Here is a 22,758-nt window from a genome sequence, read left to right on the forward strand (position 1 = left end):
TGGTCGGAAGGACGCGAGCAGCCGCGGTATAAGTAGGGAAAAAGAGAAAGATAGCGGAAAAGCGTACGAGAGATCATGAGGAGAAGCATTGGCCAATCAGCGCGTGACAGATAAGTATTCAGCCAACCGGAGACACGACCCATGCGCAACTGAAAAGAAATTTAGACATTTAAGTTGCGAAGAGGTTTAGACTGAGAGTGCATCATGACGGACTGCATGTCGACATGCAAGGGAAACGTTACAATGCCAGGAACGTGCACGGAAGACATGGACAGCTGAGGCGAAAACGGTGCAGAGAAAGCAAGAAGCGTTGAAGAGATAACGCAAAAAAGGAAAGGACAAACACGACCAAGCGAAAGCCGGGCACCTGAGTAAAGATACGGTATGATATGATACGGTATGATACACGTCGCGGTTAAATTGGCTTGCATGTTTCCACGTGTTGAAGAAGCCAAGGATGTCGATGAATGCGCACCCCTTCACCCGAACGGTCAAAACCCAGCAGAAATCGACGAGCAGCCTTATTACGCAAGATCGTTGAACTCTTCACGTCTGTCAATCCGAATAGATGTGTGAAACTACACATCGCAGACGCGTCCGTATCCACACAAAGAATTACAACACCACCATAAATACACCGTTATCATTAAACCAGTGATAAAACAGTCGTCTGGGTACCGTAAGGAATACATAAAAACCCCCACCAATAAGTAATTCTATAGGCCAGCGATTGATCGCGGAGGCGTGCTGCCCCGCTCCCGTCCCTGCCCTACAACGCGCAAAGCGCGAGCCACATGGACTAAGCGTTTACTTGGGGATGTTGGAGGTGGTGCCAGGGCAGAGCGTGAGGGTGATGTCGGTGTTGCCGCAGGTGAAGTCGACGTTGTCGGCGGGGGTGTAGCCGGCAGCACCGTCGTTGTCGGGGAACGCGTACGCGTTGTAGCAGCTGTTGTAGTAGAACGGCGAGTTGGGGCCGGGGCCGGCGTTGCTCGTGCAGCCTCCGCCACCGGCGGGGAGCGCGCCTCCCGAGCAGGCGGAGACGGACGAGCAGCAGGGGGAGTAGCACGAGCCGTCAGGGCCGGGGACGGGCTGTGATATGAGAATGGGAGCGGTTAGGGCTGGGATATAACGTAAGAAATGAAGGAGGGGACGTACGCAGCCCGAGGGGAGGGTGCAGGCGAAGGCAGAGCAGCCGGAGTCGGAGGAGGAGATCTCCATGCCGACGTTGTAGCCGTAGATCAAGGAGATGTCGTAGGTGACGGAGCCGGGGACGGCGTACTGCAGAAGCCACGTTCAGACTCAAACTCGATTGGCACAGCAGAGAAGAAAGAAAAAACGCACGAAGTTGAACTCAGCACGCGAGAACGGCGTGGTGCCGTCCCAGGTCGGGCCACCGGTCGAGCTAGTGCCGACGTTGATGGCACCGTCCCAGTTGTTGGAGATGTTCATGTCGGTGGTGGCGCCAGCAGCGACGTTGACATTGTTGTCAATCGTGCCGAACGAGGTCTGGGTGAAGAGCGTGACGCTGTCGGAGCACTTGTTGACGACGTTCAGGGACTGCGCAGAAACGACAGCCGCGAGGGCAGCGAGAGAAAAGGCACGGGCAGAAGACATGGTTAGGGAGGTGAAGTGTGCTGGAAGGCGACTGTGCGTAAACCAGAGATTTGGTTGATGGTCTCTTCAGTCCAAGGATGTACCCTTTATATATGTTTTCACGGCCTCGACGACGCTCAGTGTAGCTGTGAAAACTTGCGCACATCTGCCACACTGGACCAGTGCGAACATGCCAGCAGAACAAATCCTATCAGGTGAGGGATGGCTGGTGCGCTGCGCTACCGACCACGACGATGCGAGTGTCATTGTATAGTGGTTATTATTGGAAACCCGTGAAGCAGTGACGTTGCCGAGGAAGAAGGGATCATTCAACCGATCCAGTGCGGCGATATGAGTTGTCGGGATTGATGCGAAGGAAAGAAGGCGAGAGAGGAGCACTTGGAAGTGGAGCAAACCGCGTTCGATACGCGTGTTCGGACTAAGATTCGGTTGCCGTTCGCAGGAGGCATCGGTTCCGTCACCAAGTTACAATGTCCGGATGATGACTAGACGGGACTGCGGCCCACGATTACGCTGCGACCAGAGGCACGTCAGAATAGTGTTACAGGCATAGTCGATCCCTCTATGTAGCGTTGTCGCGTTTCTGCGGGTGGTACCGTCATGTACCCTCTCGACGCAAGAGTAAGGCACAAGGTACACTAGGATATACCAGTAGAATCTCCCCACCTCCGGAAGATGTCTGGTAGTGAAGATGAACATAAATGATGTGAGGTTCTGAGTACGGGCTAACTTTGATCAAATATGCTGTTATGCAGATCAGGCCGTTAACTGCGAATCAATGGGCGCGGGTCAGCTGTGCTCGGATGAACACCTCGAAGAGAATGAGCACTGAGACGACACCTCTTTCCGTCGGGCTATAGAGATGACGATGAAAATAGAGTGACTTGCCAGCTGGCAGCCATCGTGTTTGCATTTGACGTACTGTATGAAAATTTGTTGCTTAGTTGTCCTCACCGAACCCACGTAGGCCAGCGTCACTTGTAGTTAGCAAGCAGTGCAGGAAGCTGGAGTGTCTGGTCATGTCGTTTTCAAACTCCGCGAATAGATCTCAGCATCATTGAGCACTCTCTTGCTTGTCCCCTCTTAACTCTTACGTTACTTTGCCCTTGAATTTCTCCACCAAGATTCTCTGTCCCTAGTTCAGCTAGAGAATACCGAATTTTCCGTACGTGACTATCAAAGCTGGCCAGCAAAACTTGTGCAGGAGGGCGGAAAAGCTACGCCGGAATGAGGGTGCGTCTATTTTTAGCACAATCTCTTCGAAGCCCGAATGAGCGGAAGCTTTGCTGGCTGAAGCGGTCTTCTTCCCCGTGTCACGCCGTTGCGCAGAGACGCAGGTAGCCATGCCAGTAACCAATCGTAGCTTGCCATTCAACGATGCTTGTGCATCTCCGCAGTTCCTGTAAATTTCTACAGCGCTGTCGATCACACCTGGCGTATGTACTCCACTAGCATCCGATGAATCGTTCGAATAATGACGTACTCGACTTGGTGGACTAGGAACCTTACGGATGACAGCGAAGAGAGAGGACTTGTGGGGAAGTGCTCAACTTGTTAAATCGCATTCAGCACGCGCCCGACGTCGACTGACAGCTACAACTACGTATTTTGTGCTGACGACATGCGATAACTCCCAATAAATTTAGTGCACAGCCACTTAGTCTCCCTAAGCAGCCCAATAAGTGCTTGTGCTAAAGAAGATCCTTGATATATTGGTAGCCACCGGTATTGAACAGACATGAGTAACGAACTGTACATGTACCTATGTCCTTAGCGGAAAGTACTCTTGTCCAAACTGGACTCGACTGGGTTTAATTTAGGCGCCTATGCTATCCAATGCACTAGTCGCTGCGAGGAAATGCTCGAAGCAGAGTTCTTAGACGAGACCTGGTATTCAAAGTTGAGCTAATCAGTGGCCTCGGAGAGCTTCGATCGAGGTCGAGTCTCACAAAGTATCGTCCGTTCATCAAGACGCTCCACTCTCGGTTACTTGATCGGCGACTGCGAAGACTTCAGCTACTCCACGAGGTAGGCGAGCTGTTGGCAAGCGTTTAGCCTTTCGATCGAGGACTGCAAAGTATCGCCCGTTCATTAAGACACTCCACTCTCGGGTACTTGGCCGGCAACAAGAAGTCTTACTCCACCCTGCTCCACGTGAACGAGGTAGCAAACCGTTGTCAAGCGTTGAAACCGAGGAATGGCTCGGCGCCTCTTGGCACTGCGCCTTGGCTAAACAACACGAGTCCGTATGGCCAAGGGTATACAAGCGAACGATTTCAAGTAATGGTCGAAGGCGGGGGATGCGCTTCTAGAGCAGAGAACGGGTGAATATCAACTCTCAACATTGACCTGATTCGAGATAAGTTCACTCACCTTTTATTTTGCGATAATTGTTGTCGCGCGGCCGGCCAATAGAACAGTAAAAGTCAAATGTAAAGGCTGCGAATTGTTGATATCGCGGACAGCTTTTTTTTCGTTGAGAACAGATAAAGACCAGTAGTGATAGTCAATGGAGCTTTGATGCCTGGGCATAGACAATGCGACATCTCTGATCAGTACGCTTCTGCGGGCTTCCGCCACCTCGAAGGAGAACAGGCACAAGATCTCATCGCAGGGTCCGATCGTGAGGCAGAGCCGCCGGATGTTGAGAACTGAGCGATCGCCAGCGACGCACGCTAATTGACAGCTTATGTCGCGAGAGCCTTCAAATACCAAGACTTGAGCCGCCAAGACTTATTTAGAGTGTGTCGATGGCGTTATCGACGTGGCTAAGCTTGGCGTTGTACCGCGGACACAGGACGCCTTACCCAAGGTGAATACGTACAGTGAGCGATCTCAGAACTGGCTTGAAGGGCTTGAGAAAAAAGGTGTATATCATACATGCGACAGCCAAAGCTTTGAGACCGTCCGAGACAGCGAGCAGACGACACCCAAGGGAGATTTCGCAGGCTCAGATCATCGTCCCAGCCTGTCCTCGACCTACGCAGGATAAGGCTTTCAGTCAAGTCGATCTCACCGACGGAACGTGTGTCATGGGAGAGGGGACTTCAGAAGTAGCCGAAGATGTTGAAGAGGAACTGGCAGCGGCAAAGGGTCGTTGTAGGTAACTGAAGGCAGTCGCCGCACGTCGTGGCCGAATGTGCCGAAGTCGGCCGGGAACTTCCGGCGGTTGGGCTACATAGCCACATCGGAGGCGTCTGTAGATTTTTGCATACGGAGCTCTGAGACGACGCTTCATGATGATCGATATCACATATTTTCGGATAGTAATTGTCAGCAGCCGCTTTATGTGCACGAGGCTTGGGCTAGTGGACCAATAGCTAGTCAGACAGACCTGGGAGGGAAGGTTCGATACCAAAGAGTACCATGAGCCCACAAACTCGTGGCCAAATCACTAAGAATAAGTCGAGACGACAACAAGATGATAGGCGACAGCGCAGATCATCGCTTGCTCTCACAGACAAGACGGAGGTTGTACTCTCGGCCGCCTCTAACATTTGCAATCGGCGAATCAGTATTAAGGAAAGTGCTTGCCTCGTGACGCCAGTACCCTTGGAGCTTCAGAAGGTAGTGAAAGCGAACATCCACTGTGCTGCTTACCCGAGATGCAGCAAAGAAGCTGGTCTGAGAACTGGGGCGATGCTATTAATTTAACGAGCGGCCGTCGTACCAAATCCCGAGGCAGCAGAAGATCAGATAACAGCGATATGAGATACGAAGCACGCCCTTATATGCACAACGTGCACATTTTACTCACTGTCTTCGATGCCGAGTAGCGAAACGCCATGCAGAGCAGGGTCAATTACGAGAGGATGATGATATTCTTCCCGGGCCTTTATCTGAGCTGATAGGAGACGTTTATCATCATTGTACATCATCCATATGTCGTCAGCGGAATCGGGATATGTGTAATACCTACCGGTCGTTTGAACATTCTCCCCCAGTCTTTCAGCGATACACCCGACACCCCACAGTATCAGGAGATCCCCGCGACCCCAGCGGGGAAAACATAGTAAAGCCTCGGCGTCCGCAGGTCATGAGCTGTACGAAAGCTACGAAAGAGCGGTTTGGGGATCTAAAGTGGGCACTAGCGAGAGGAGATGATTAGACGTACAGCGCAAGGTCAGTAGATGCATCAACGGACATCTCGTCCGAAGTCAAGATCCGCCCTAGCGAGGCTGCTCTGGAGATTCTGATAGGCTCAGAGAGCACCGACGGCCAAATGGTACCCCGCTAACCCCTGCGCAGCACGAAATGCCCCTGATATTCCGTAGAAAAGTCGATGGCGGTCCGTGGTCCGTGGCCCAGCTGATGCAGAGTCCCTTTCAAGTCTGAAGATGACGTGCGTTCCATCGGTATGCATTTGCCGTTGACGTGAAGACCTTGCGGGACGCGAAGAGCTCGTCTAGACCATGCGGCTGTCGGCGCGGCGTAGTGCCAAGTAGGCGGTCGAAAAGTCTGAATGGATCAGAATGATCGCGTTGCAAGCCTTGTGGTCCGTCCGAAGTTGATGATGACAGTGCTTATCAGCTAGTAATGTGACTGTGCGCAGCCATATCCTGGGACATGTTATAGATCTGCCTGTGTTTTTATAGCGAGAGGAAAGACAGGGGATCGGTATTTCGTTTGCTGGTTTCGACGGCGTGTACACAAGTGTAACAAAGAGGATGAAAGGTAAAACAAGCAACGAGAGTTTTGTCGTCCGTCACACAGCACGTGATCGCGTTAGCGCTTTGTCACGCGTTCAGTTCTGCAGAGCGCGCCGAGTTCCGAGCTCTCGTTTTCCCAAGTGTATGCGGCAGGTCTCTCGCCGCCCACCCCAATGGCCTGAATTCTCATGTCAACACATCGTCTTGAGCTGCCCGCTCTTCAGCACCTGAAACACCATTGTGACACATGGCAATCTTCTTGATAGCAATCAGGAAGGCTGTTATCAGTACGGGATGCCGGAGCCGCGTTCTCCGAACTTTTCGATTCAATGCAATGTCGGCCTATGTTCACTATTGTCTCTCTTGCTGGTAAAGACATGCTAACCTTCTTCCGCCGACTGAACAGGGTTATGAGCACCCTAGAGCGGCATGTAAGGATCCTCAAGGCCTCAAAGTAGGTGCATACAGCCAGTCCTCGTTGTCAACTTGAACTCCCACACCTGTGATTCACGACATTTGGCAGCCAGTGATCATTTAGCCGCTGATACGCCGAGCGATAGGACACTCTACTCTTAAATGAGCTAGCGGCTCGGACCTGGAAGACGCATGGTAAATCCATTATTCATTTCGTCAATGTCTCCGCCATGATATGAGGCAATCCAGGGACATGCACCCTGAGCGCTCCTATACCAAACTTATCTCCTCACCCAATAGTAGGACGTGTTCTCGAACCACGGAATACTAATTGTGTCAGAAAGAAGTCATAGGAAGATCGATCGGGGGTATGGTTAAGCAACGAGGCCGCCTCCGCGCCGTCTTCCCTTCTTGCAGTCCTTCTCTGTCGGCCGGTCAGGATCCCTGTCTTCCTGCCCTCAAGCTCGAACTATAAGTAACGGCCCAGCACTCGAAATACATCTCCTTCTCATCCCATTGGATCCCAGGTGCCTTTCCCTCCTTATCCCCCCCTGCGTCCCCCACCGTTCCTGCGTTCCTGTGCGTGCGCCCTTCGCACTTTTTCGCACATACTAGATAGGGACAGCACCTGGTCCCGTAATTATGCAACCGCCAACTCCTCTTTCTCCGACAGAGACGCTTGTCGAAAGCCCCGCTGCGAGCAAGGATGTCGACGCTAAGCCAGAGCTGTCTACGTCACGCAAGCTCGTGTTGCTCTCAATCTTCTGTTTGGCTCAGTTTATCGACTCCTTCAATAACTCGGCGTTATTCTCGGCGATCCCTGCTCTTGAGACACAGCTCGGCATCACGGAGAGCCAGTCCACATGGGTCATGAGTGCTTTCCAGTTGACTTTTGCGTCCTTTCTTTTGATTGTATGATATGTTTGACTTGCACATTACCAACGATGACTAACTCTCGAATAGAGCGGTCGTATTTCCGATGTATATCCTCCAAGTGCGTGATATCTTCAAACCAATTTTTTTTAAAGATCTTACATGATACCAGAACATGCGTTCGTCGCTGGCATCGCTGGGGAAGGTCTTCTTTCAATTATCGCTGGTTTTGTCAACGTGAAAATCCCCCTCATCATTCTTCGCGCGTTGATTGGGATATGTAAGTTTCCCCTTACTTGGTTTTATAATACCCCTTAATTTATGGTTTTCACCAGCTGCCGCGTTGACTATCCCATCTGCCTTGACTCTGCTCGTGAACGTCTTCCCCGAGCCTCACGAGCAAGCACGCGCCATCGGCATCTTCGGTGGCTGTGGAGGCGTGGCGAACGGTGCGCTTGCCCCTCCCGCAGTTCTCTTGAGCCACGTAAGCTGACGAAACGGTCGTAGTGCTGGGCCTCATCATCGGCGCGTTCTTTGTTGAATATGCATCGTGGCACTGGGTTTTCTGGTTTGTCGCTATAGTCGCGATTCCTGTCGCAGTCGTGGGAGGCATTATCATCCCGCCGCAAGAACCAAAAGCGGAGGGTCTGGACCAGTCCGCCAAGTGGAAGAGTCTCGATCTCATCGGCGTGTCGGCTCTTACAAGTATGTCGTACTTTCCATTCCCATCCATTCCTGTTCTTGCTCTTCCGTGCTCTTCTATCGTCCGAAGAATGTACATCACGGCTGACTGTCTCATATACAGCTGCCATCGTCTTATTCATCTACGCCGTCACATCCGGCTCTACCGATGGATTTGCAAATGCTGGCGTGCTCGTACCGCTTATTGTTGCCATCCTGCTCACGATCGCGTTCTTTCTTTGGGAGAGACGAATTCCTCCCGAAAAGGCAGCAATGTAAGCTTGCGAACTCTGACATGAGGCGTTCGAGAAGCTGACTCACCTTTATCTATGCTGCCTCATGCGTGCCTTCCGTCCGCTATCTCCTATGGAACTCTTCTATAATGTGCCTTGTGTTTACTCGGGTGCCGTTCGACATCCAAAGTCCGCCGCGCACGTGGTTTTACAAGAATTTCTCTGTCCTCTTTGGCGCATCTTTACTGCCATTCTTCTGGTGGAGTACCATCTTCACAATGTTCATGACTCTTTGGCAGGACGTATTTGATTGGTCGGTCATCTCCTGCGCTATACACATGTGTGTCTTCCTTAGCTCCTCCGGGTATTTTGAAGTTAATCTTTACGCATGATAGGTTTCCCATTGGTGTCCTGGCATTCGCCATGAGCTTTACTGGACCCCTCGCCAAGAGAATCAGCCCCAAGTGGATCATCATGACTGGCCTTGGTATGCTCATCATCGCTACAGCGCTCCTTGCTATCGGGGGCGGGAAAGAAGAGCTCTATTGGTCGTATGTCTTCCCTGCATTCATTCTGGGTAGCGGTGGCGCGCAGCTCAGCTATTCGCACACAAAGTGAGTACCGTCGCAGTATATGAGGAGGGTATAAACAGGCTCTAATATCGAAAACAACAGCATTGCAATCTTCCGCGTCGCTCCGTCTTCAATGGCAGGTACTGTGGGTGCAATGTTCAACGGCGCACTTCAATTCGGAGCAGCTGTCGGTCTCGCGGCGGTCACCTCGATAGAGGCGGCGGTTGAGGAAAAGCAAGGTGGACCGCAGGAGTATCACGGTCGCGCGGCATCGTTGTGGTTCCTTACGGCGCTCGTTTGCGTCGAGTTCCTTTCGCTTTTGACGTTTTACCGCACCGATGCCGAGAAATCAGGGCCTTCAGAGTGTGACGTTGAAAAGTCCGTCGAGGGCAAGACCAGTTCCGAAGGCGAAGTGACCGAGCAAGAAAAGCAAGACTACGGCGGCGATTACTTTTCATCCAAAAAGGTTCAGGTTGATTCTCAAGAGTCTGTTTGAGATCTCATTCTTCTTTTTTTCGTCTCATGATCACGATTTTGGCATTGCACACTAGATTATAGATTCATGGGCTCGAACGATATTAGATGTGCAGGTTACGATTTTTCATGGACATTAACGCACGTCGCGACTAGATGTACCCATTTTCTTTTTCTCTGCGTTCTTCTTCTTCTCTCAATGGGCTGTAGCTACCACATAGATGTTAGATGACATAGATCGTTAGACATGTACTTAGAATTTCGCTCGTCTTCTCTTTTGTTATTCTGTTCATAGCTAGAGTTGTGTATCCGTATGTACGTTTGTTGTATGCTTATGCTGAGTTTACCCCGTTTTCCACGCAAGTCCGCTCTTATACGCATGTTGATGGCGGATATCATGAGCCACCGAGCTCACTTTTCTTTCTTACCTCTTTCCAGCATCTTGAAGGCCAGTTCGGGCCAACTACTACACCTTCCTAATCTGGACCGCTTACTTCATTCGCTCGCGCCGCGCGTGCAAGTTGCAGCAATGGCCGTGCTCAGGGCAAAGTCTCTACCTTCCACTCCACCATGAGCGCGGCCTATCCAATCCTCCGTACGCGGCCATTTGTTCCACATATCCGCACAACATGTTCGTCATGTAACACTTCTCTTGAGTTCGCGCTCCCGACGCCCATCCCACCACCCTCAACCCATCTTCGGGTGCAGTGCTGCAAGTGCCAAAACACGTACTCGCACGCGTTCTACCCTGCCCAGGTCCCGCAGGGTGTTCTGCCTTCGGGGAGCGGAACTGGATCTTCAAATAATGAGCACGCCAATACGAGTCTCAGGAAGGGGCGCAAGATCGGCACTCAGGAGAAGCCGCTCGAAACTGGGTACTACGATTTGCTAGGCGTACCAGTTGATGCATCGACGGAGGATATCAAGAAAGCTTATCGTGCGTCTCACTGTATAGTATGCCTCTGACTCCCTTCTTCAACTCCACAACCTCTAGGTCGGCTGGCAATCAAACACCACCCCGACAAGAACCCCGATGACCCCCATGCCGAAGACCGCTTTAAGGAGATCGCGATCGCTTACCAGACCCTCTCGGATCCAGCGCTGCGGAAGAAGTACAATGAGTATGGTCCCAAGGAGAGCGCTCCCGACGGAGGTTTCATGGACCCTGAGGAGGTGTTTGGTGCCATGTTCGGCGGCGAACGCTTCGCGCCAATCATCGGTCAGATTAGCCTCGCACGTGACATGAAGTCCGCGCTACAGGAGGCGGAAGAGGCAGAAGAGGGTAAGGTGGTTCAGCGGGATGCGAAAGGGCGCGAGATTATCAGTGATGAGGAGAAGGCAAAGAGAGACGAGAAGGAGAGGAAGGTTGCTGCCGAGGTGTGTATCCATGCGTCATCTACTTTCCAAATCTAATTTGCTCAGAAAGCAGCGGCGCGTCAAGAGCGTGTTGACAAGCTGTGGGTCTGATTCCTTCTACGTTAGACTGACGCTAACGATGATGCCATTTTCAGTGTGGAGAACCTGGAGCGCAAGCTTAGCATCTTCACGGAGTCAGCGCACGACGTGGAAGTTACGCGCTCATTCCGTCAGATATGCGCACTGGAGGCTGAAGATTTGAAGAAAGAATCATACGGATATGAACTCCTTCAGACCATCGGCTTTGTGTACATGGCCAAAGCGAAACACCACCTCGCTTCTAATCAAACATTCCTTGGCGTTGGTGGCTGGCTACACAATGTGCAGGGCAAGTACCACGTTTTTAGCGAAACGTAAGTTGCCACCTCTCGCCTCTATTTCCTGCGTCTAACAATCGCAATTAGCGTATCAACTCTCCGTGCAGCGATTGAGCTCAAGGGCGTCTTCGACCAGATACAAGCCGCCGAAAAAGCTGGAAACCTTACGCCGGAGGAGAAGCAGCGGCTTGAAGAGCAGGCTGCCGAGAAGGGTGTTCAGGCTCTGTTCAAGGTTTGCTCACCCCTTTGCTCTATCCTTGACCTTGCTAACGTGAACACATCCCAGGGCGCGAAACTTGAGATTGAGTCCGTCCTACGCGAGACATGCGACCGCATACTCGAGGACCCGAAGGTCTCGCGCGACAAAGCCCAGCTGCGTGCCATTGGCCTGCAGATCCTCGGTGAGGCATACACCGCCGTCCGCAAGGACGAATCAACCGACGAAAGTGAATACGTTCGAGTCGATACGAGGCACAGTCGGGAACGCGATCGCCAGCGCAGCAACTAAGCTACCCTATCTTTTGTCTCTCCTCTTGCCCACGATTCTCACTTAGCACGGATTTATGACGTGCCGCCCATGTACTTTCTTGTTCAATGTGACGCCCATATCAGAATACAAGTAGCCTAATGACCGCATCCATATGTGTATATCTATCCGCCCCTGGTTATACCGATTGTCACATACATCTTCTACGTAGAGACCGCATACATTCAATCCATTGAAGAGCTAGCGATACTGCATCTACGTCTACCGTGGACCCAAGTGCACCCATAGTACGAAAGGTCTACTAATATCCTGTTAAACTCTAGCTTGATCCGCAATTGATCAGGGAGAGTTTGGCTATGTCGCAATCGGAACCCCTGAATGAGATGCGGCGCAAGGCTGTCGCCAGTCGCGTGAGGATGTTTTTTCTCACAAACCACCCTTCATTGGCCTCTTTCCATCTGATTTTATCATGTACGTTAGGGCGGGTGCACCCACTTTAACAAGTCTACCTTGTCTTCATACCGCACCATTGTAACTCAACTCCGCGGATCCCATGGTTCCTACGCACGTCTACTCAATTCCTTATGGACGGGGGAGAGCATATGCCAGTGGTGGCGGCGTGTTGGTGTTCCTCTTTGCGAAAAATGTTTGTACAATCGCTGCCCGGAGTATCCTATATCAAGCCACATAGTCCAGTTCTGGACCCAGTGCTCAAACGTAGAGAGAATATTCAAGTGAAGCTAGAAGGTAAGCCAATCCTACGCTTGAAACCCTACGCTTTACGATCCTACCGAATGACTGTCACAACTTTGCCGATGCATGACCACCGACTGTTTCTATCACGAAAGACGGATGCTTCCTCACTCGATCTCTGCTCCCATCACTTGCCTATATACGACTACTTCACGGCACCCCATCCAGACGAGTGCATACCTAGGTTTACCAAGTAGGTCTATGACCATCATGTACCAGCTATTGATGCTTGTGTAGCAGCGTCTCCTGAAGAAGCTCTTCGACGTGAATGGTTAATCAGCGAGCCGCGTCGAGTCAAGGGACGAACTTGGTTACTCGAGTCTCAGAAAAATGCTTGACGGTATTCCCTTTCTCTGGATTTGGTTCGAATTGGGCCATTGCAAAAGAACAGACAAGTCATGGGGACCGTGTGAGAAAAACGCTGCAACATCATTACAGCGAACTCGTTTTACTACCAAGACTCTGCCACACTTACCTATTGCATAATTGCGCCCGTCAATTTCCGCGAAGGTTTCCTTTCTTCAAATACCATTTCCGGTGACTTCTATCATTGAGTCTTTCTTAGTATCCATGATGTTGACAGTTTTGTTGTCCAACTAAAGATTAGACTTCGACGAAGGTAACAAGCTGACCGCATGGGATATATACCGAGCCAGTGTGATGAAGCTTAAATTTGGCTCTTAGTTTGCCTTGCCTTGGTCTGAGTTTATCCGATATATCACAAGGCAGGCCTTGACAGGCCATTTATGTCCGAGATACGGTTAGGATATGGCAAGCGCATAGTTTCAAAACACACCGAGGCAAGAATACAGTAAGCGTACAAATTCGTCAAGTTCAGAAACAGCTGCCGCTGCCAGCTGATTATTCTCCACTACAGTTTCGCCCCGTCATGGGCTCAATACCCCTCTCGATCAGTTGAAGAGCCCTCCCCATACGCAGAAGACGTCTGTTTGAGTTCCATAGGTGGGTTTTCCACCAAAAAATCCCTAACCTTGGTCCAGTCCCTGCACCGATGTATCATTCCCGTCCCGCCGTCCGCAACATGCATCCACACCCCATCAACGAGCCTCGGGCGCCCTGTCTCGATTGTCACGTCCGAGTTGCAGAGAATGATCTGCCTTAGGTAGCGCAGACAGTGCTCAACGTGGTAGATTGATCCGGTCCTATTCGCCACCATTCCGACGCGGATGACATCAAGGCAGTGGAATTGATGGATCATGGATAAGAAGAAAGTACGGTTGGACGGGCCAAGGGTCAGGAAGCCGTCGTTGGGAAATAGGGCGACCCATTCCTCGTCATCGTGCAGACCGTAGTGGTCCTCGCCATCCAGCATCTCGAGGGCGACAGTAGGCATCTCGATAGGAAGCTGGTCGGGGTAGTCATCGTCGACCCAGGCTATAAGCAGAGTTTACTAGTGATGAGAATGCTCGCTGATGGTTGTCGGACAACACTCACAGTACTGTCTGCGCGTGGGCAGCATGCCGTCTAATGTCTGCAGGGTGCGAATGGTAGATGCTACGTGCAACGCAGTCATGGCAAAAAACATGAATAGGTAGAAGGCGATCGACTTGTACCACGGCGACTGCATTGTGGAATGTGTCTGTTCTGAAGAGACGCAGGTGGGTTATCTGACGAGTCCTTCCAGCCACTTTGAGCCTGACGTATTATCGCAATTTGGAGGGCCTGTTCGCAGAATTGGGATTATGCTCCAGAAGGCAAACGTAACATCTCATCCGCCCCAGTGTTGGCTAGGACGCACATCGGAACTTCTCCTCTACGGCAAGTGTTGTACCGGAACGATTTTTCTATATCTGGGTGGCTTCGATGTCAAACATGGTGCCCCGATCGCCTCTTCCGCCACAGGTACAAGTGAGTGTCACTAGCGATAAGATGTACACAAAAGTGCCCACGCCACCACCGATTTGTACTAGCTATGTCCAGGGCGCCAACACCATATGGGATCTACGTTGTATTCTTATTAGGAAATCTCACCGATGAAACATTTGAACTCTGTGATTTGGGGCTCGGATCAGGTGAGCGCTCAAGCTCAAGTTAAGTCCACCCAAGAGTCGACCTCCGCCACACTCGCTATAAATGACCTCAATGCGCAGCTTAGCCATCTAAGACCGTCTTCGCTGACTTTCATGTAAGTGATAGTAATGCATAATTCCTTTCTTTGGTTCATTCAACTAAATGCAGGGTCTCTGAGCCTTACAATATGCCAGACAACAGCGAGTACGCGCCTCTCACTCAACATGAGCCGGAGAAAGGCTACTATGACGAGGATCCCTTCAACACTCCCAGCGCACAGAACACATCAAGCACTCACATCACCACGTTTCAAATAACCGTGTCTACGCTATTAACTGTGGCGAACGTCATCTGTCTCGTCATCGTTTTACGCAAGGTCAACGTTGTAGCTCAGCTACTGCAGTCACATATCGATCTCACAACGAGCACCCGCGGGTTACCTCGGCCCGACCCATACTACGAGCTCCACTAAGTAGATGGTAGCCGAATTTCAAACGATAGCGTGTACGATACTGCATTTATCAACCGATCTTTGCTCGAGCCTTCGCGTAATAGTAATCGTGTACCCAGAAATCGCGTCCTGGCCAGTATACGACAATGCTCCGCATTAGGCAGGTAGTGTTCCGCCATGACCCTGGTGAATGGCTCAGGTCGTGTTGCTCAAAGGCAACAGTCGACCGTTAAAAAAGGTTTTGCTTCTGGAAGACGAGCGCCACGATAAAATGCATGGATAAGCTAAGCAAAAAGTTGGCGGAAGGATGCCATAAAAACTTGGATTATACCCAATGTGTTTCAGATGATGTTCGCCACCGCCGCTAGCCACACCGTTGCATGCGGATAGGGAGGGTCATTTTTTGCTTCTTGCGGAGTTGATCGATGTGTGCCTTAGAACACCATGATAATCTTGGAGCTTGTTCGAGTGAGAACACGCTAGAAGCCTGTCAAAATGCGCTCTCGGAAGACTCTGAGTCAACTGCTGAACAAGCGCTACGGCAACTTTGATACCTCGTATGCCATCATTTCAAAATAGATTCACATCGTCACACCAGCTTTGACACTGAGGCGCCTTAATATCGGGGATAAGACCACAAACCGATGCGCTTGTCGAAGGTGAATGAAGGTGAAGAAAGATCGTCGGCACATGCAGTATTGGCTTATGTCTCTGTGTAACTAATATAGGCTGATGCACAACTCATCATCATTAATGTGGACCGATCCTGCAAGGTTAAGTTTATGGAACTGACATCGGATAGTTATGTCAGGGAGACAGCTAAACACTATCGCCACAACGTTCAAATAAGCTTAGACACTTGGGCAAAGTTACACATGGTGTACATTACTGGATAGGAAAAAGTTATCGAACTTTACTACTGTCTGTAGAAAGAAGCCACGCGTTTCTCCGACCACTGGTATGCCGGCCTCGTAAGTCCATGGCAACTTCTCTCGAAACGATCGAACTATCGCGGCTTCTCCTCTGTGCTTCGCAATTATGGCTAGACAGCGCCGCACGACGTCCCACGCTCACGCTTCTCAGAAGGGTCATAGAAAACCCGGCTGAAAGTAGGCACGCACACGTATGAAGATTTTGTACAGTCATGTGCAGGAAAGTGACAAGCTAAATCCTTACTATGCGAGGAGTCGTACTAAGTTCGTCAGCATGGTACCACCGGTGACGCCGGAAAGGTGTAAGGTTTGATACCCTCGAGCCGGGTCCTCGGGTATCGCGAGCCAACGGAAGCAGATCCCGTCTACGCCGACGTGCGACCGGTGCTAGCCAGTGGTCATGAGGGTGCATAAACTGCTTCCGCCGATGGACGATAGCTCCGTCATCCGTGCCTTGTTATCGCATCGGGCAAATTTCTGAGACTTGCCAACATCAGCCCAGACATAAGCATAATTTCCAGATGAGGCATGAGTGACTTACGAGAGCGGCGCAAGCATTATAAATGCAGTTACGCAGAAAGGGGGCTAGGCAGCAAAGCACCTACCACTATCATGCGTTCTACTTTCTCCATCGCCATCTTTCTTGCTCTGACCGTCGTAGCGTACGGCGCACCGACTGGTACGCTATGTATTTTTCCTTAAGCAAGGCACATGAAATACTTACTTATATGCAGAGAACGTCGAGCGAAGCAAGCCAATCTTCGCAGGTAGCGTTCACGAGAACCTTGAGCGAAGCAAGCCGATATTCGCTGGTCGCGTGCATGAAGAGGTCGAACGCAGCAAGCCGATTTACGCTGGCCGCGTTCACGAAGAGGTCGAGCGCAGCAAGCCGATCTACGCGGGCAGCGTGCACGAGGAGATCAAGAGAAGCAAGCCGATTTTTGCTGGCCGTGTGCACGAGGAGGTTGTTGAGCGCAGCAAACCCATTTACGCCGGTCGCGTGCACGAGAACATTGAACGGAGTGTTGACGAGGTAAGCACATCGACCTCAGTCGCCCCAATGGACCTATCGGGCTCAATCCTTGACGTATAGGACGTCAGCTATTAACTGGCGCTGAGCGGAGAAGATATTTAGCCAATGTACTATACGATTGTAATGAACTCACCTGACTGTATGCAAATGTATCGTTATGGCATTGTATCCGGGGACGCTCACCATGAGTAGAAACGGCGTAAAGCTTTCATCACCGCGAAAGAGTGGATCAACGCAAGCTCTGTTATAGTCCATATGGCGTGCAATCTCATATTAAGAATAATGAATTTAGTCCAAAATGAAACGAACGTGGGTTCACCGATATGCCGTTTTTGATCAAGCTATAGATTATACACGAACCAAGCGCTCTGGTCCCCCAGCCCGTGCTCCTCCTCCCTCGTGCGTCCCGCTTCCCGCTCTGCGGTTTTCTTGCGGTTCTCATTAGCGAGGTATGCCCAGTTCGCCGCGGATAGAACCACCACGCCGACGGAGAAAGCGAGGCAGATGACCGTCGCCTTTTTGTACTCGGGCGCGGGTGAGAGCGTACCAAAGAGCCACGTCGCGAGCACGCCGCCCGCGTTCGAGTTGATGAAGCCGATTGCGACTGCCGTCGCCCGCCGCGTGTGCGGGGCGCTATTGTTCGTTATCCATGTGACAAGGGCAGGGGCCGCCCCATATACTCCTGGAATCGTCAGAAAGAGGGAGCCGTACTGTACACGATGAGAATCGCTCGCTGTTGAATGGGCGTTAGAGACGCATCATGGGACCTATATTTGGTACATACCGTAAAACATCGCAAAGCCGATGGTGGCTAAGATCGAGAAGCAGATGGCTGTCAATCCACGCCTGCCAAAACGGTCAGAGGTGAAGGCAGTTATGATCGAGACTATAGATCGTCGGATCAAAATTAGGTGCACATGGCTACCAGCGGACTACGACTCACGAACGAAGGCGACCGCAAAAGGAGGCGCGCTCATCAACTGTGCATGATTGCCAGCGTAACCCAAGCCCTGAACAATGACAGGCTCAAAGCTAAGTGGGGCAGTCAGATAAGAGATCGACATTCGGTTCCGTGCTAGACGCTTACTATGCTAGTCCGTACAGTGTAGTTCCTTTGATATACCTAGTTAGCTTATCTGGGTACCATGACGAAGGACAGACGTACCCATGAAGAATAAGGCGACTGATAGCATCCAAATATGCGGAGAACTAAAACACTTGGAGACTTCTCTCCAGCTGAACCCATCGTCTTCAGTATCATGTGAAACCGCTCCATCCTTCTTAAGGCGACTAAGCACGTAAGATCGCTCGGAGGATGAGAGGAAACGGGCTGTCTCTGGCGATCTTGGAAGGAGGAATAAACACACGACGCCAAAGATAGTGGTAAAGAGTCCTTCCTGCACGCAGAATCCTCAACGTCTCAGACAAACACCAAGAAGTAAAGAGCGTACTAGGATGAAGATCCAAGCCCATCCGGGCCTCCCCCCTATGCCGTCCATGTTGACGATACCAGCAGCAAGAAGCCCCGAGAAAGCGCCGGAGAGAGAGGCTGACGCGAAGTATGCGGCAACTCTGGGTTGAAATCAGTATCCTAGGACGCAACTGCATTGATATCACACTACCAGAACGCTCACCGTATCTGTAAGCGTTCGCGGGGATAAAAGAAAGACAGGTAAAGCGTAATGCCCGGGAACAGCCCGCCTGACCAGGTTTGTCTGGTTAGTTCTATGATTGACTTGTCACTAAACTCATCTCACCCTCGCATAAGCCAAGGAAGAATCGACATGCAAGCAGGCCCGAATAGTTATGTACAACCCCTGGACCCAGTCAGAGGTTAATGGGAAAGCCTCTCAATGTCAGATTATCGTACCTTGTAGTGTTGCAACGATACCCCACATAGCGATCATCCCTGGAAGCATGAGGTCGGGCCCCACAATCTGAATGGGTGGGTCGCGTTATGATGCTGATAGCTTGGCACGACACTGATGCGCACCTTAAGGAGGATATTGGACGGGAATTCAGCGAGAATATATGGTCTGTGAAGCACTGTGAGTACAACCATCACTCGACGTGGCCTTCTCCGAGTCCTCACATGTACGTGACCGTAAGGGCGATACTGTACTGTTACAAACCATTCATTTGCTATGCCATTCAGAGGTCGAGATAACTTACGTCGTAATTCGTCATCTTCAGTGATGTCTGCATGCCGGCGACCTTTGCATTTGCGATGTTGGACCGGTCCTTAGAAAGACTTCGGTAAACCATGGAAGAGCTCACAGCAGGCGACGATACTCACCACAAACGAGAGGAGGTAGAACATCATCGCCATAGGCATCAGCCACCTATCCAACTTTCGCCATACTTTCTGCTCCAGCACCGCCGCCTCTGACCCCAACACTTCCTCCACGCCAGCCTCCACGGGATCTTTCAAGTCAGTTGAGGGAAGGGAGCTCAACTCATGGCTCGCCATTCGAAGGAGAGTGAGGGAAAGGAATGGAGGTGTATAGTAGAGAGGTGAGAGTCAGGACTGGGAGAAGAGCGCGTGCTGCTGGCGCCCAGCATATGAAATTACGATCCCGTCGACACCGTCCGGCATGAAGGTGGGTGGGAGCGACGGTTCATCCTTGTGGTTCTGAAGAGGCAACAGCAGTCGACCATCAGAGATCCTCCGCGGTGCAATGATGGACACGCAGGGGCGCACATGGTCCACTGAATTGATCTCGGCCGCTGTGGATATCCCTGGTTTCTTGCGGTCGACTTCCTCGCAGCGATGAACAGATGTCGGAAGCAAAGACGCTTTAGGGTTTACTGGTATGTTTAGCCCCATGAAAGTTAGCTTTAGAGACAAGGATTAGAACATGGCCTCCATGGCCACTACGCGGTGATCATCAGATGGGGACAAGATGGGGATTGGTGCAATGAATCATCGTGAGTGGCGAAAATTTGAGCTCGATATACACCAAAACCTTATATCAATTCTCCCTGAGTACCAAATTTTTAGCCCTGGGCATTAGTTTCAAACTGCTTTCGAAGTTTGGGAGGTGTTGCATTCTGAGGAAAGGAGCGACAAAAGCTTGATCAACCTGACATCGGTTAAAGCGTGGGCGGCAGGTTGCGCGCTTGGAGGGAAAAGCCGGTTCGGAGATCAGAGCACGCAGCTTTCTCCGCAATTAACTTACGGCTTTCACGCGAGTGCTGAGTCACCCCCTTCATCTTCACTGGCTAAAGTGAATTTCCGGTAGCCTTGATCTTGAAGGTTACACATATGAGCTGGAAGCTGTATACAGCATGTATTACAGAAAGCAACTATGGTCGAAATACAGGCCGCAACGATTACTACACTTCTAGTATAGTGCGTATAAACATAGCCATGTTCCTTTTGTCGTGCCAAGCACGCTTCCAAGCACCATCAAGCTCAAGCACCACAAAGCAGTTCCTCACAGGTTATACACAAAAAACGCGCTCTTATCCCCCATCCCCTTCGCCTCCGAGCCACCAGTCGTCACCATCTCTTCCCGTCGCGCTGCCTTATCCAAGTTTTGTTTGGCCAGATAGACCCAGTTCGCAGCCGCAAGCACCAGTACACCAGCGCTGCTCGAGAGACAGACGATCGTTGCCGCCGTGTAGTTAGGCGCAGGCGAAAGCGTCCCAAAAAGCCAAGTGGCAATTATGCCACCGCTATTCGAAGCGACGAATCCAAGCGCAATAGACGTCGCACGTCGAGTGTGTGGCGCGCTGTTGTTTGCCATCCAGGTCATAACAGCTGGTGCGGCAGCATACGTTCCCGGAACAGCGAGGAAGAGAGCGCCGTACTGTGCATGTTTGGAGTTGGTCTCGTCTACATTCCGTTGATTAACAGGGCATGAGGAGGGAAGGGAAGGGAAGGGACACACCAAGGTAAATGGAATAACCAACGATAGACCAGCAAGCGAAGAAAATGGCGACCGCGCCTCGTCTACCAAAGCGGTCGGCCGCAAAGGCCGAAGCCAAAGATACTGGTAACGTAAAGTTGATCAGACCCGGTCCATCTCGATCGGACCTGAGGAGAACTCACGGACAAACGCCACTGCGAACGGTGGCGCGCTCATGAGCTGCGCACGGTTGCCAGCATACCCCAAACCTTGCACAATGATGGGCTCAAAACTGCGACACTAAGTCAGTTAAGTAGCCAGTACGCGCAGTAAAAACTTACTAGGCAAGCCCATAGAGCGTTATACCTGCAACGAATCAGAGGCTAACCTAACCTGTCATCATTCCATTGATCACAGCTTACCCATCAAGACGCTCATCAGAGTGCCGAATATCACCTGGGGAGACTTCAGGGCTATCCTGACCTCCCTCCAGCTGAAGTTGTCCTCGTTCTCATCGCTAGACGCCGAACCAGCTTGCTTAAGTCTATAGACGACATAAGCGCGTTCGGTCGGTGAAAGGATGCTGGTCGTCTCTGGGGACTTGGGGAGAATGAAGAAGCACAGGAAGCCGAAAGCAGAACTGAAGAGACCCTCCTGCGTAAGAGTCAGTCTCATTCCTGTGGAACAACAACAGTGGACAAGTACAATATGCACGTACCAATATGAATATCCAGGCCCAACCCGGCTTGTTGCCTACACCATCCATGTTCGTGATCGCGGCCGCGAGTAGACCAGTAAAAGCTCCTGAAAGGGACGATGCCGCAAAATAGGTCGCGATCCTAAACGGCAACACAAGACCATGAATCAACACAGTGTAAAACGAAGACATGACTGACCTAAGTTGTAGCTTCTCGCGCGGATAGAAAGTAGCAAGGTAGATCGTGAGACCGGGAGGGAGACCGCCTAAAAGTCATTGGTTTACCAGCCGCTTGGCAGATCGTACTTTTGATTCGAACGCGTACCTTCGACTAGCCCAAGAAAGAAGCGGCATGCAAGCAGTCCGCCGTAGGAGGTGACGGTTCCTGATTTGATGGCTAAATGACAAAGATAGAACAGCTGACGTAGTCTCCATACCTTGCAGAGTCGCAATAATTCCCCAGATAGCGACCATGCCCGGCAACATCAAGTGAGGACCAACGTACTGGACAAATGTTCCGGTCAGCGACACTCCTCGGTATAGCGAGGTATGGCTTACTCGAAGGATGAGATTGGAAGGGATTTCAGTAAGGATGTATGGTCTGGCAGTGTGGACCGCGTTAGAATACGGAGTTGAGCAAAGAGACTGTATACGCACATGTATGTGACAGTGAGAGCAATGCTGTACTGCAAGTCAAGCGTCAGGCAGTGACACTAACGGGTCACCAAAAGAAACAAAACATACGTCGTAGTTCGACATATTCAGTGACGTCTGCATACCCGCCACCTTCGCATTCGCAATATTTCCTCTATCCTGCGAGTATAACTACCGTTAGCACTCAACAGTCCAATCCACTGCGACATCGCTCCAGGAAGTACACCCAAAGCTGAGTTGACAGGGCTCACCAAGAACGACAAGAAGAAGAACATTGTCGCCATCGGCAACAAGAGCATGTCCAACTTCCTCCATACAACCTTCTCGAGATGTTTCTTATCCACACCATCCAAATCAATATCTTCAAGCCGCTCTACGGCGCCTGCCCTGTCGAGCATGTCCGTCTCGCCCTTCATGACAGTGCTGGAGGTCCGCTTCAGGTCGTATCTGGAGGCGTCCACGGAGGAGGGGGACGAGGGCGACGTGTCCACGTCCATGATCGGATCGGATAGGAGTCAGGTACTCTGGTTCGTAGGGTAGTGTAGAGGAGTTGGCGGCACTCAGAGGAGGCTTTGAATAGGACGCAGCAGTAAATGAAAACCGAGCGCTAAGCTCAGGGGGAAGAG

General features: G+C 51.2%; 9 protein-coding genes across 9 annotated transcripts; 4 read left to right on the forward strand and 5 right to left on the reverse strand.

Moving 5' to 3' along the window:
- Nucleotides 1-667: 667 nt before the first annotated feature.
- Nucleotides 668-1,690, reverse strand: CONPUDRAFT_84171 (Osmotin thaumatin-like protein). Its single transcript, XM_007773983.1, has 3 exons — nt 1,342-1,690; nt 1,156-1,278; nt 668-1,089 (listed from the first exon to the last, which is right to left on the reverse strand). The coding sequence occupies exons 1-3, from the start codon at nt 1,612-1,614 to the stop codon at nt 808-810; spliced, it is 678 nt and encodes a 225-aa protein (XP_007772173.1). The 5' UTR covers nt 1,615-1,690; the 3' UTR covers nt 668-807.
- A 2,611-nt stretch (nt 1,691-4,301) lies between these two features.
- On the reverse strand, nt 4,302-5,760 carry CONPUDRAFT_75638 (uncharacterized protein; the record flags this gene model as incomplete). The annotated part of the gene is made up of 9 exons (XM_007773706.1): nt 4,302-4,346; nt 4,439-4,468; nt 4,631-4,788; nt 4,949-5,008; nt 5,073-5,172; nt 5,215-5,256; nt 5,285-5,340; nt 5,372-5,529; nt 5,729-5,760. 9 exons carry the CDS (start codon nt 5,758-5,760, stop codon nt 4,302-4,304), a joined length of 681 nt encoding a protein of 226 aa, XP_007771896.1.
- A 1,502-nt stretch (nt 5,761-7,262) lies between these two features.
- On the forward strand, nt 7,263-9,859 carry CONPUDRAFT_109129 (MFS general substrate transporter). Its single transcript, XM_007773984.1, has 9 exons — nt 7,263-7,589; nt 7,641-7,671; nt 7,723-7,830; nt 7,886-7,999; nt 8,058-8,255; nt 8,356-8,506; nt 8,655-8,804; nt 8,860-9,078; nt 9,139-9,859. Exons 1-9 carry the CDS (start codon nt 7,320-7,322, stop codon nt 9,530-9,532), a joined length of 1,635 nt encoding a protein of 544 aa, XP_007772174.1. The 5' UTR covers nt 7,263-7,319; the 3' UTR covers nt 9,533-9,859.
- A 53-nt stretch (nt 9,860-9,912) lies between these two features.
- Nucleotides 9,913-11,996, forward strand: CONPUDRAFT_128840 (DnaJ-domain-containing protein). The gene is made up of 6 exons (XM_007773985.1): nt 9,913-10,447; nt 10,505-10,887; nt 10,933-10,967; nt 11,022-11,279; nt 11,331-11,475; nt 11,530-11,996. Exons 1-6 carry the CDS (start codon nt 10,081-10,083, stop codon nt 11,749-11,751), a joined length of 1,410 nt encoding a protein of 469 aa, XP_007772175.1. The 5' UTR covers nt 9,913-10,080; the 3' UTR covers nt 11,752-11,996.
- A 1,382-nt stretch (nt 11,997-13,378) lies between these two features.
- Nucleotides 13,379-14,200, reverse strand: CONPUDRAFT_145996 (uncharacterized protein; the record flags this gene model as incomplete). The annotated part of the gene is made up of 3 exons (XM_007773986.1): nt 14,164-14,200; nt 13,939-14,102; nt 13,379-13,878 (listed from the first exon to the last, which is right to left on the reverse strand). The coding sequence occupies exons 2-3, from the start codon at nt 14,069-14,071 to the stop codon at nt 13,379-13,381; spliced, it is 633 nt and encodes a 210-aa protein (XP_007772176.1). The 5' UTR covers nt 14,072-14,102; nt 14,164-14,200.
- A 277-nt stretch (nt 14,201-14,477) lies between these two features.
- CONPUDRAFT_157044 (uncharacterized protein) lies at nt 14,478-14,986 on the forward strand (the record flags this gene model as incomplete). Its single annotated transcript, XM_007773987.1, has 2 exons — nt 14,478-14,629; nt 14,683-14,986. The coding sequence occupies 2 exons, from the start codon at nt 14,478-14,480 to the stop codon at nt 14,984-14,986; spliced, it is 456 nt and encodes a 151-aa protein (XP_007772177.1).
- Nucleotides 14,987-16,508: 1,522 nt separating this feature from the next.
- Nucleotides 16,509-17,064, forward strand: CONPUDRAFT_167880 (uncharacterized protein; the record flags this gene model as incomplete). The annotated part of the gene is made up of 3 exons (XM_007773988.1): nt 16,509-16,576; nt 16,632-16,930; nt 16,991-17,064. Coding segments are annotated over 3 exons (382 nt in total), but the record flags the coding sequence as incomplete, so codon positions are not given.
- A 93-nt stretch (nt 17,065-17,157) lies between these two features.
- Nucleotides 17,158-19,522, reverse strand: CONPUDRAFT_84173 (MFS general substrate transporter). The gene is made up of 13 exons (XM_007773989.1): nt 19,227-19,522; nt 19,103-19,171; nt 19,023-19,051; nt 18,924-18,966; nt 18,801-18,867; nt 18,688-18,747; nt 18,565-18,631; nt 18,382-18,502; nt 18,096-18,327; nt 18,018-18,042; nt 17,874-17,962; nt 17,715-17,816; nt 17,158-17,663 (listed from the first exon to the last, which is right to left on the reverse strand). The coding sequence occupies exons 1-13, from the start codon at nt 19,398-19,400 to the stop codon at nt 17,272-17,274; spliced, it is 1,470 nt and encodes a 489-aa protein (XP_007772179.1). The 5' UTR covers nt 19,401-19,522; the 3' UTR covers nt 17,158-17,271.
- Nucleotides 19,523-20,243: 721 nt separating this feature from the next.
- CONPUDRAFT_139022 (MFS general substrate transporter) lies at nt 20,244-22,756 on the reverse strand. Its single transcript, XM_007773990.1, has 13 exons — nt 22,384-22,756; nt 22,223-22,291; nt 22,136-22,164; nt 22,037-22,079; nt 21,916-21,982; nt 21,804-21,863; nt 21,678-21,744; nt 21,500-21,620; nt 21,204-21,435; nt 21,123-21,147; nt 20,985-21,073; nt 20,824-20,925; nt 20,244-20,768 (listed from the first exon to the last, which is right to left on the reverse strand). The coding sequence occupies exons 1-13, from the start codon at nt 22,627-22,629 to the stop codon at nt 20,368-20,370; spliced, it is 1,551 nt and encodes a 516-aa protein (XP_007772180.1). The 5' UTR covers nt 22,630-22,756; the 3' UTR covers nt 20,244-20,367.
- Between the last annotated feature and the right edge of the window lie 2 nt (nt 22,757-22,758).

The sequence above is a fragment of the Coniophora puteana genome (genome assembly GCF_000271625.1).
Source record: "Coniophora puteana RWD-64-598 SS2 unplaced genomic scaffold CONPUscaffold_11, whole genome shotgun sequence".
NCBI classification, from domain to species: Eukaryota; Fungi; Basidiomycota; class Agaricomycetes; order Boletales; family Coniophoraceae; genus Coniophora; species Coniophora puteana.

Bases quoted from the DNA above. Each gene is read 5' to 3' on its own strand.
- CONPUDRAFT_84171 (XM_007773983.1), bottom strand. From the start codon at position 1,614: ATGTCTTCTGCCCGTGCCTTTTCTCTCGCTGCCCTCGCGGCTGTCGTT. The intron at 1,279-1,341 runs GTGCGTTTTTTC...TGGCTTCTGCAG, and splicing joins CGCGTGCTGAGTTCAACTTC to TACGCCGTCCCCGGCTCCGT. The intron at 1,090-1,155 runs GTACGTCCCCTC...CTCATATCACAG, and splicing joins GCACCCTCCCCTCGGGCTGC to CCCGTCCCCGGCCCTGACGG.
- CONPUDRAFT_109129 (XM_007773984.1), top strand. From the start codon at position 7,320: ATGCAACCGCCAACTCCTCTTTCTCCGACAGAGACGCTTGTCGAAAGC. The intron at 7,590-7,640 runs GTATGATATGTT...ACTCTCGAATAG, and splicing joins TTGCGTCCTTTCTTTTGATT to AGCGGTCGTATTTCCGATGT. The intron at 8,256-8,355 runs GTATGTCGTACT...TCTCATATACAG, and splicing joins CGGCGTGTCGGCTCTTACAA to CTGCCATCGTCTTATTCATC.
- CONPUDRAFT_128840 (XM_007773985.1), top strand. From the start codon at position 10,081: ATGAGCGCGGCCTATCCAATCCTCCGTACGCGGCCATTTGTTCCACAT. The intron at 11,280-11,330 runs GTAAGTTGCCAC...AATCGCAATTAG, and splicing joins TACCACGTTTTTAGCGAAAC to CGTATCAACTCTCCGTGCAG. The intron at 11,476-11,529 runs GTTTGCTCACCC...AACACATCCCAG, and splicing joins GTGTTCAGGCTCTGTTCAAG to GGCGCGAAACTTGAGATTGA.
- CONPUDRAFT_84173 (XM_007773989.1), bottom strand. From the start codon at position 19,400: ATGGCGAGCCATGAGTTGAGCTCCCTTCCCTCAACTGACTTGAAAGAT. The intron at 18,967-19,022 runs GTGAGGACTCGG...AGTGCTTCACAG, and splicing joins GCCCTTACGGTCACGTACAT to ACCATATATTCTCGCTGAAT. The intron at 17,664-17,714 runs GTATGTACCAAA...CCCATTCAACAG, and splicing joins CGGCTTTGCGATGTTTTACG to CGAGCGATTCTCATCGTGTA.
- CONPUDRAFT_139022 (XM_007773990.1), bottom strand. From the start codon at position 22,629: ATGGACGTGGACACGTCGCCCTCGTCCCCCTCCTCCGTGGACGCCTCC. The intron at 21,074-21,122 runs GTAAGTTTTTAC...TTAGTGTCGCAG, and splicing joins ACGCTCTATGGGCTTGCCTA to TTTTGAGCCCATCATTGTGC. The intron at 20,769-20,823 runs GTGTGTCCCTTC...AACGGAATGTAG, and splicing joins TGGTTATTCCATTTACCTTG to ACGAGACCAACTCCAAACAT.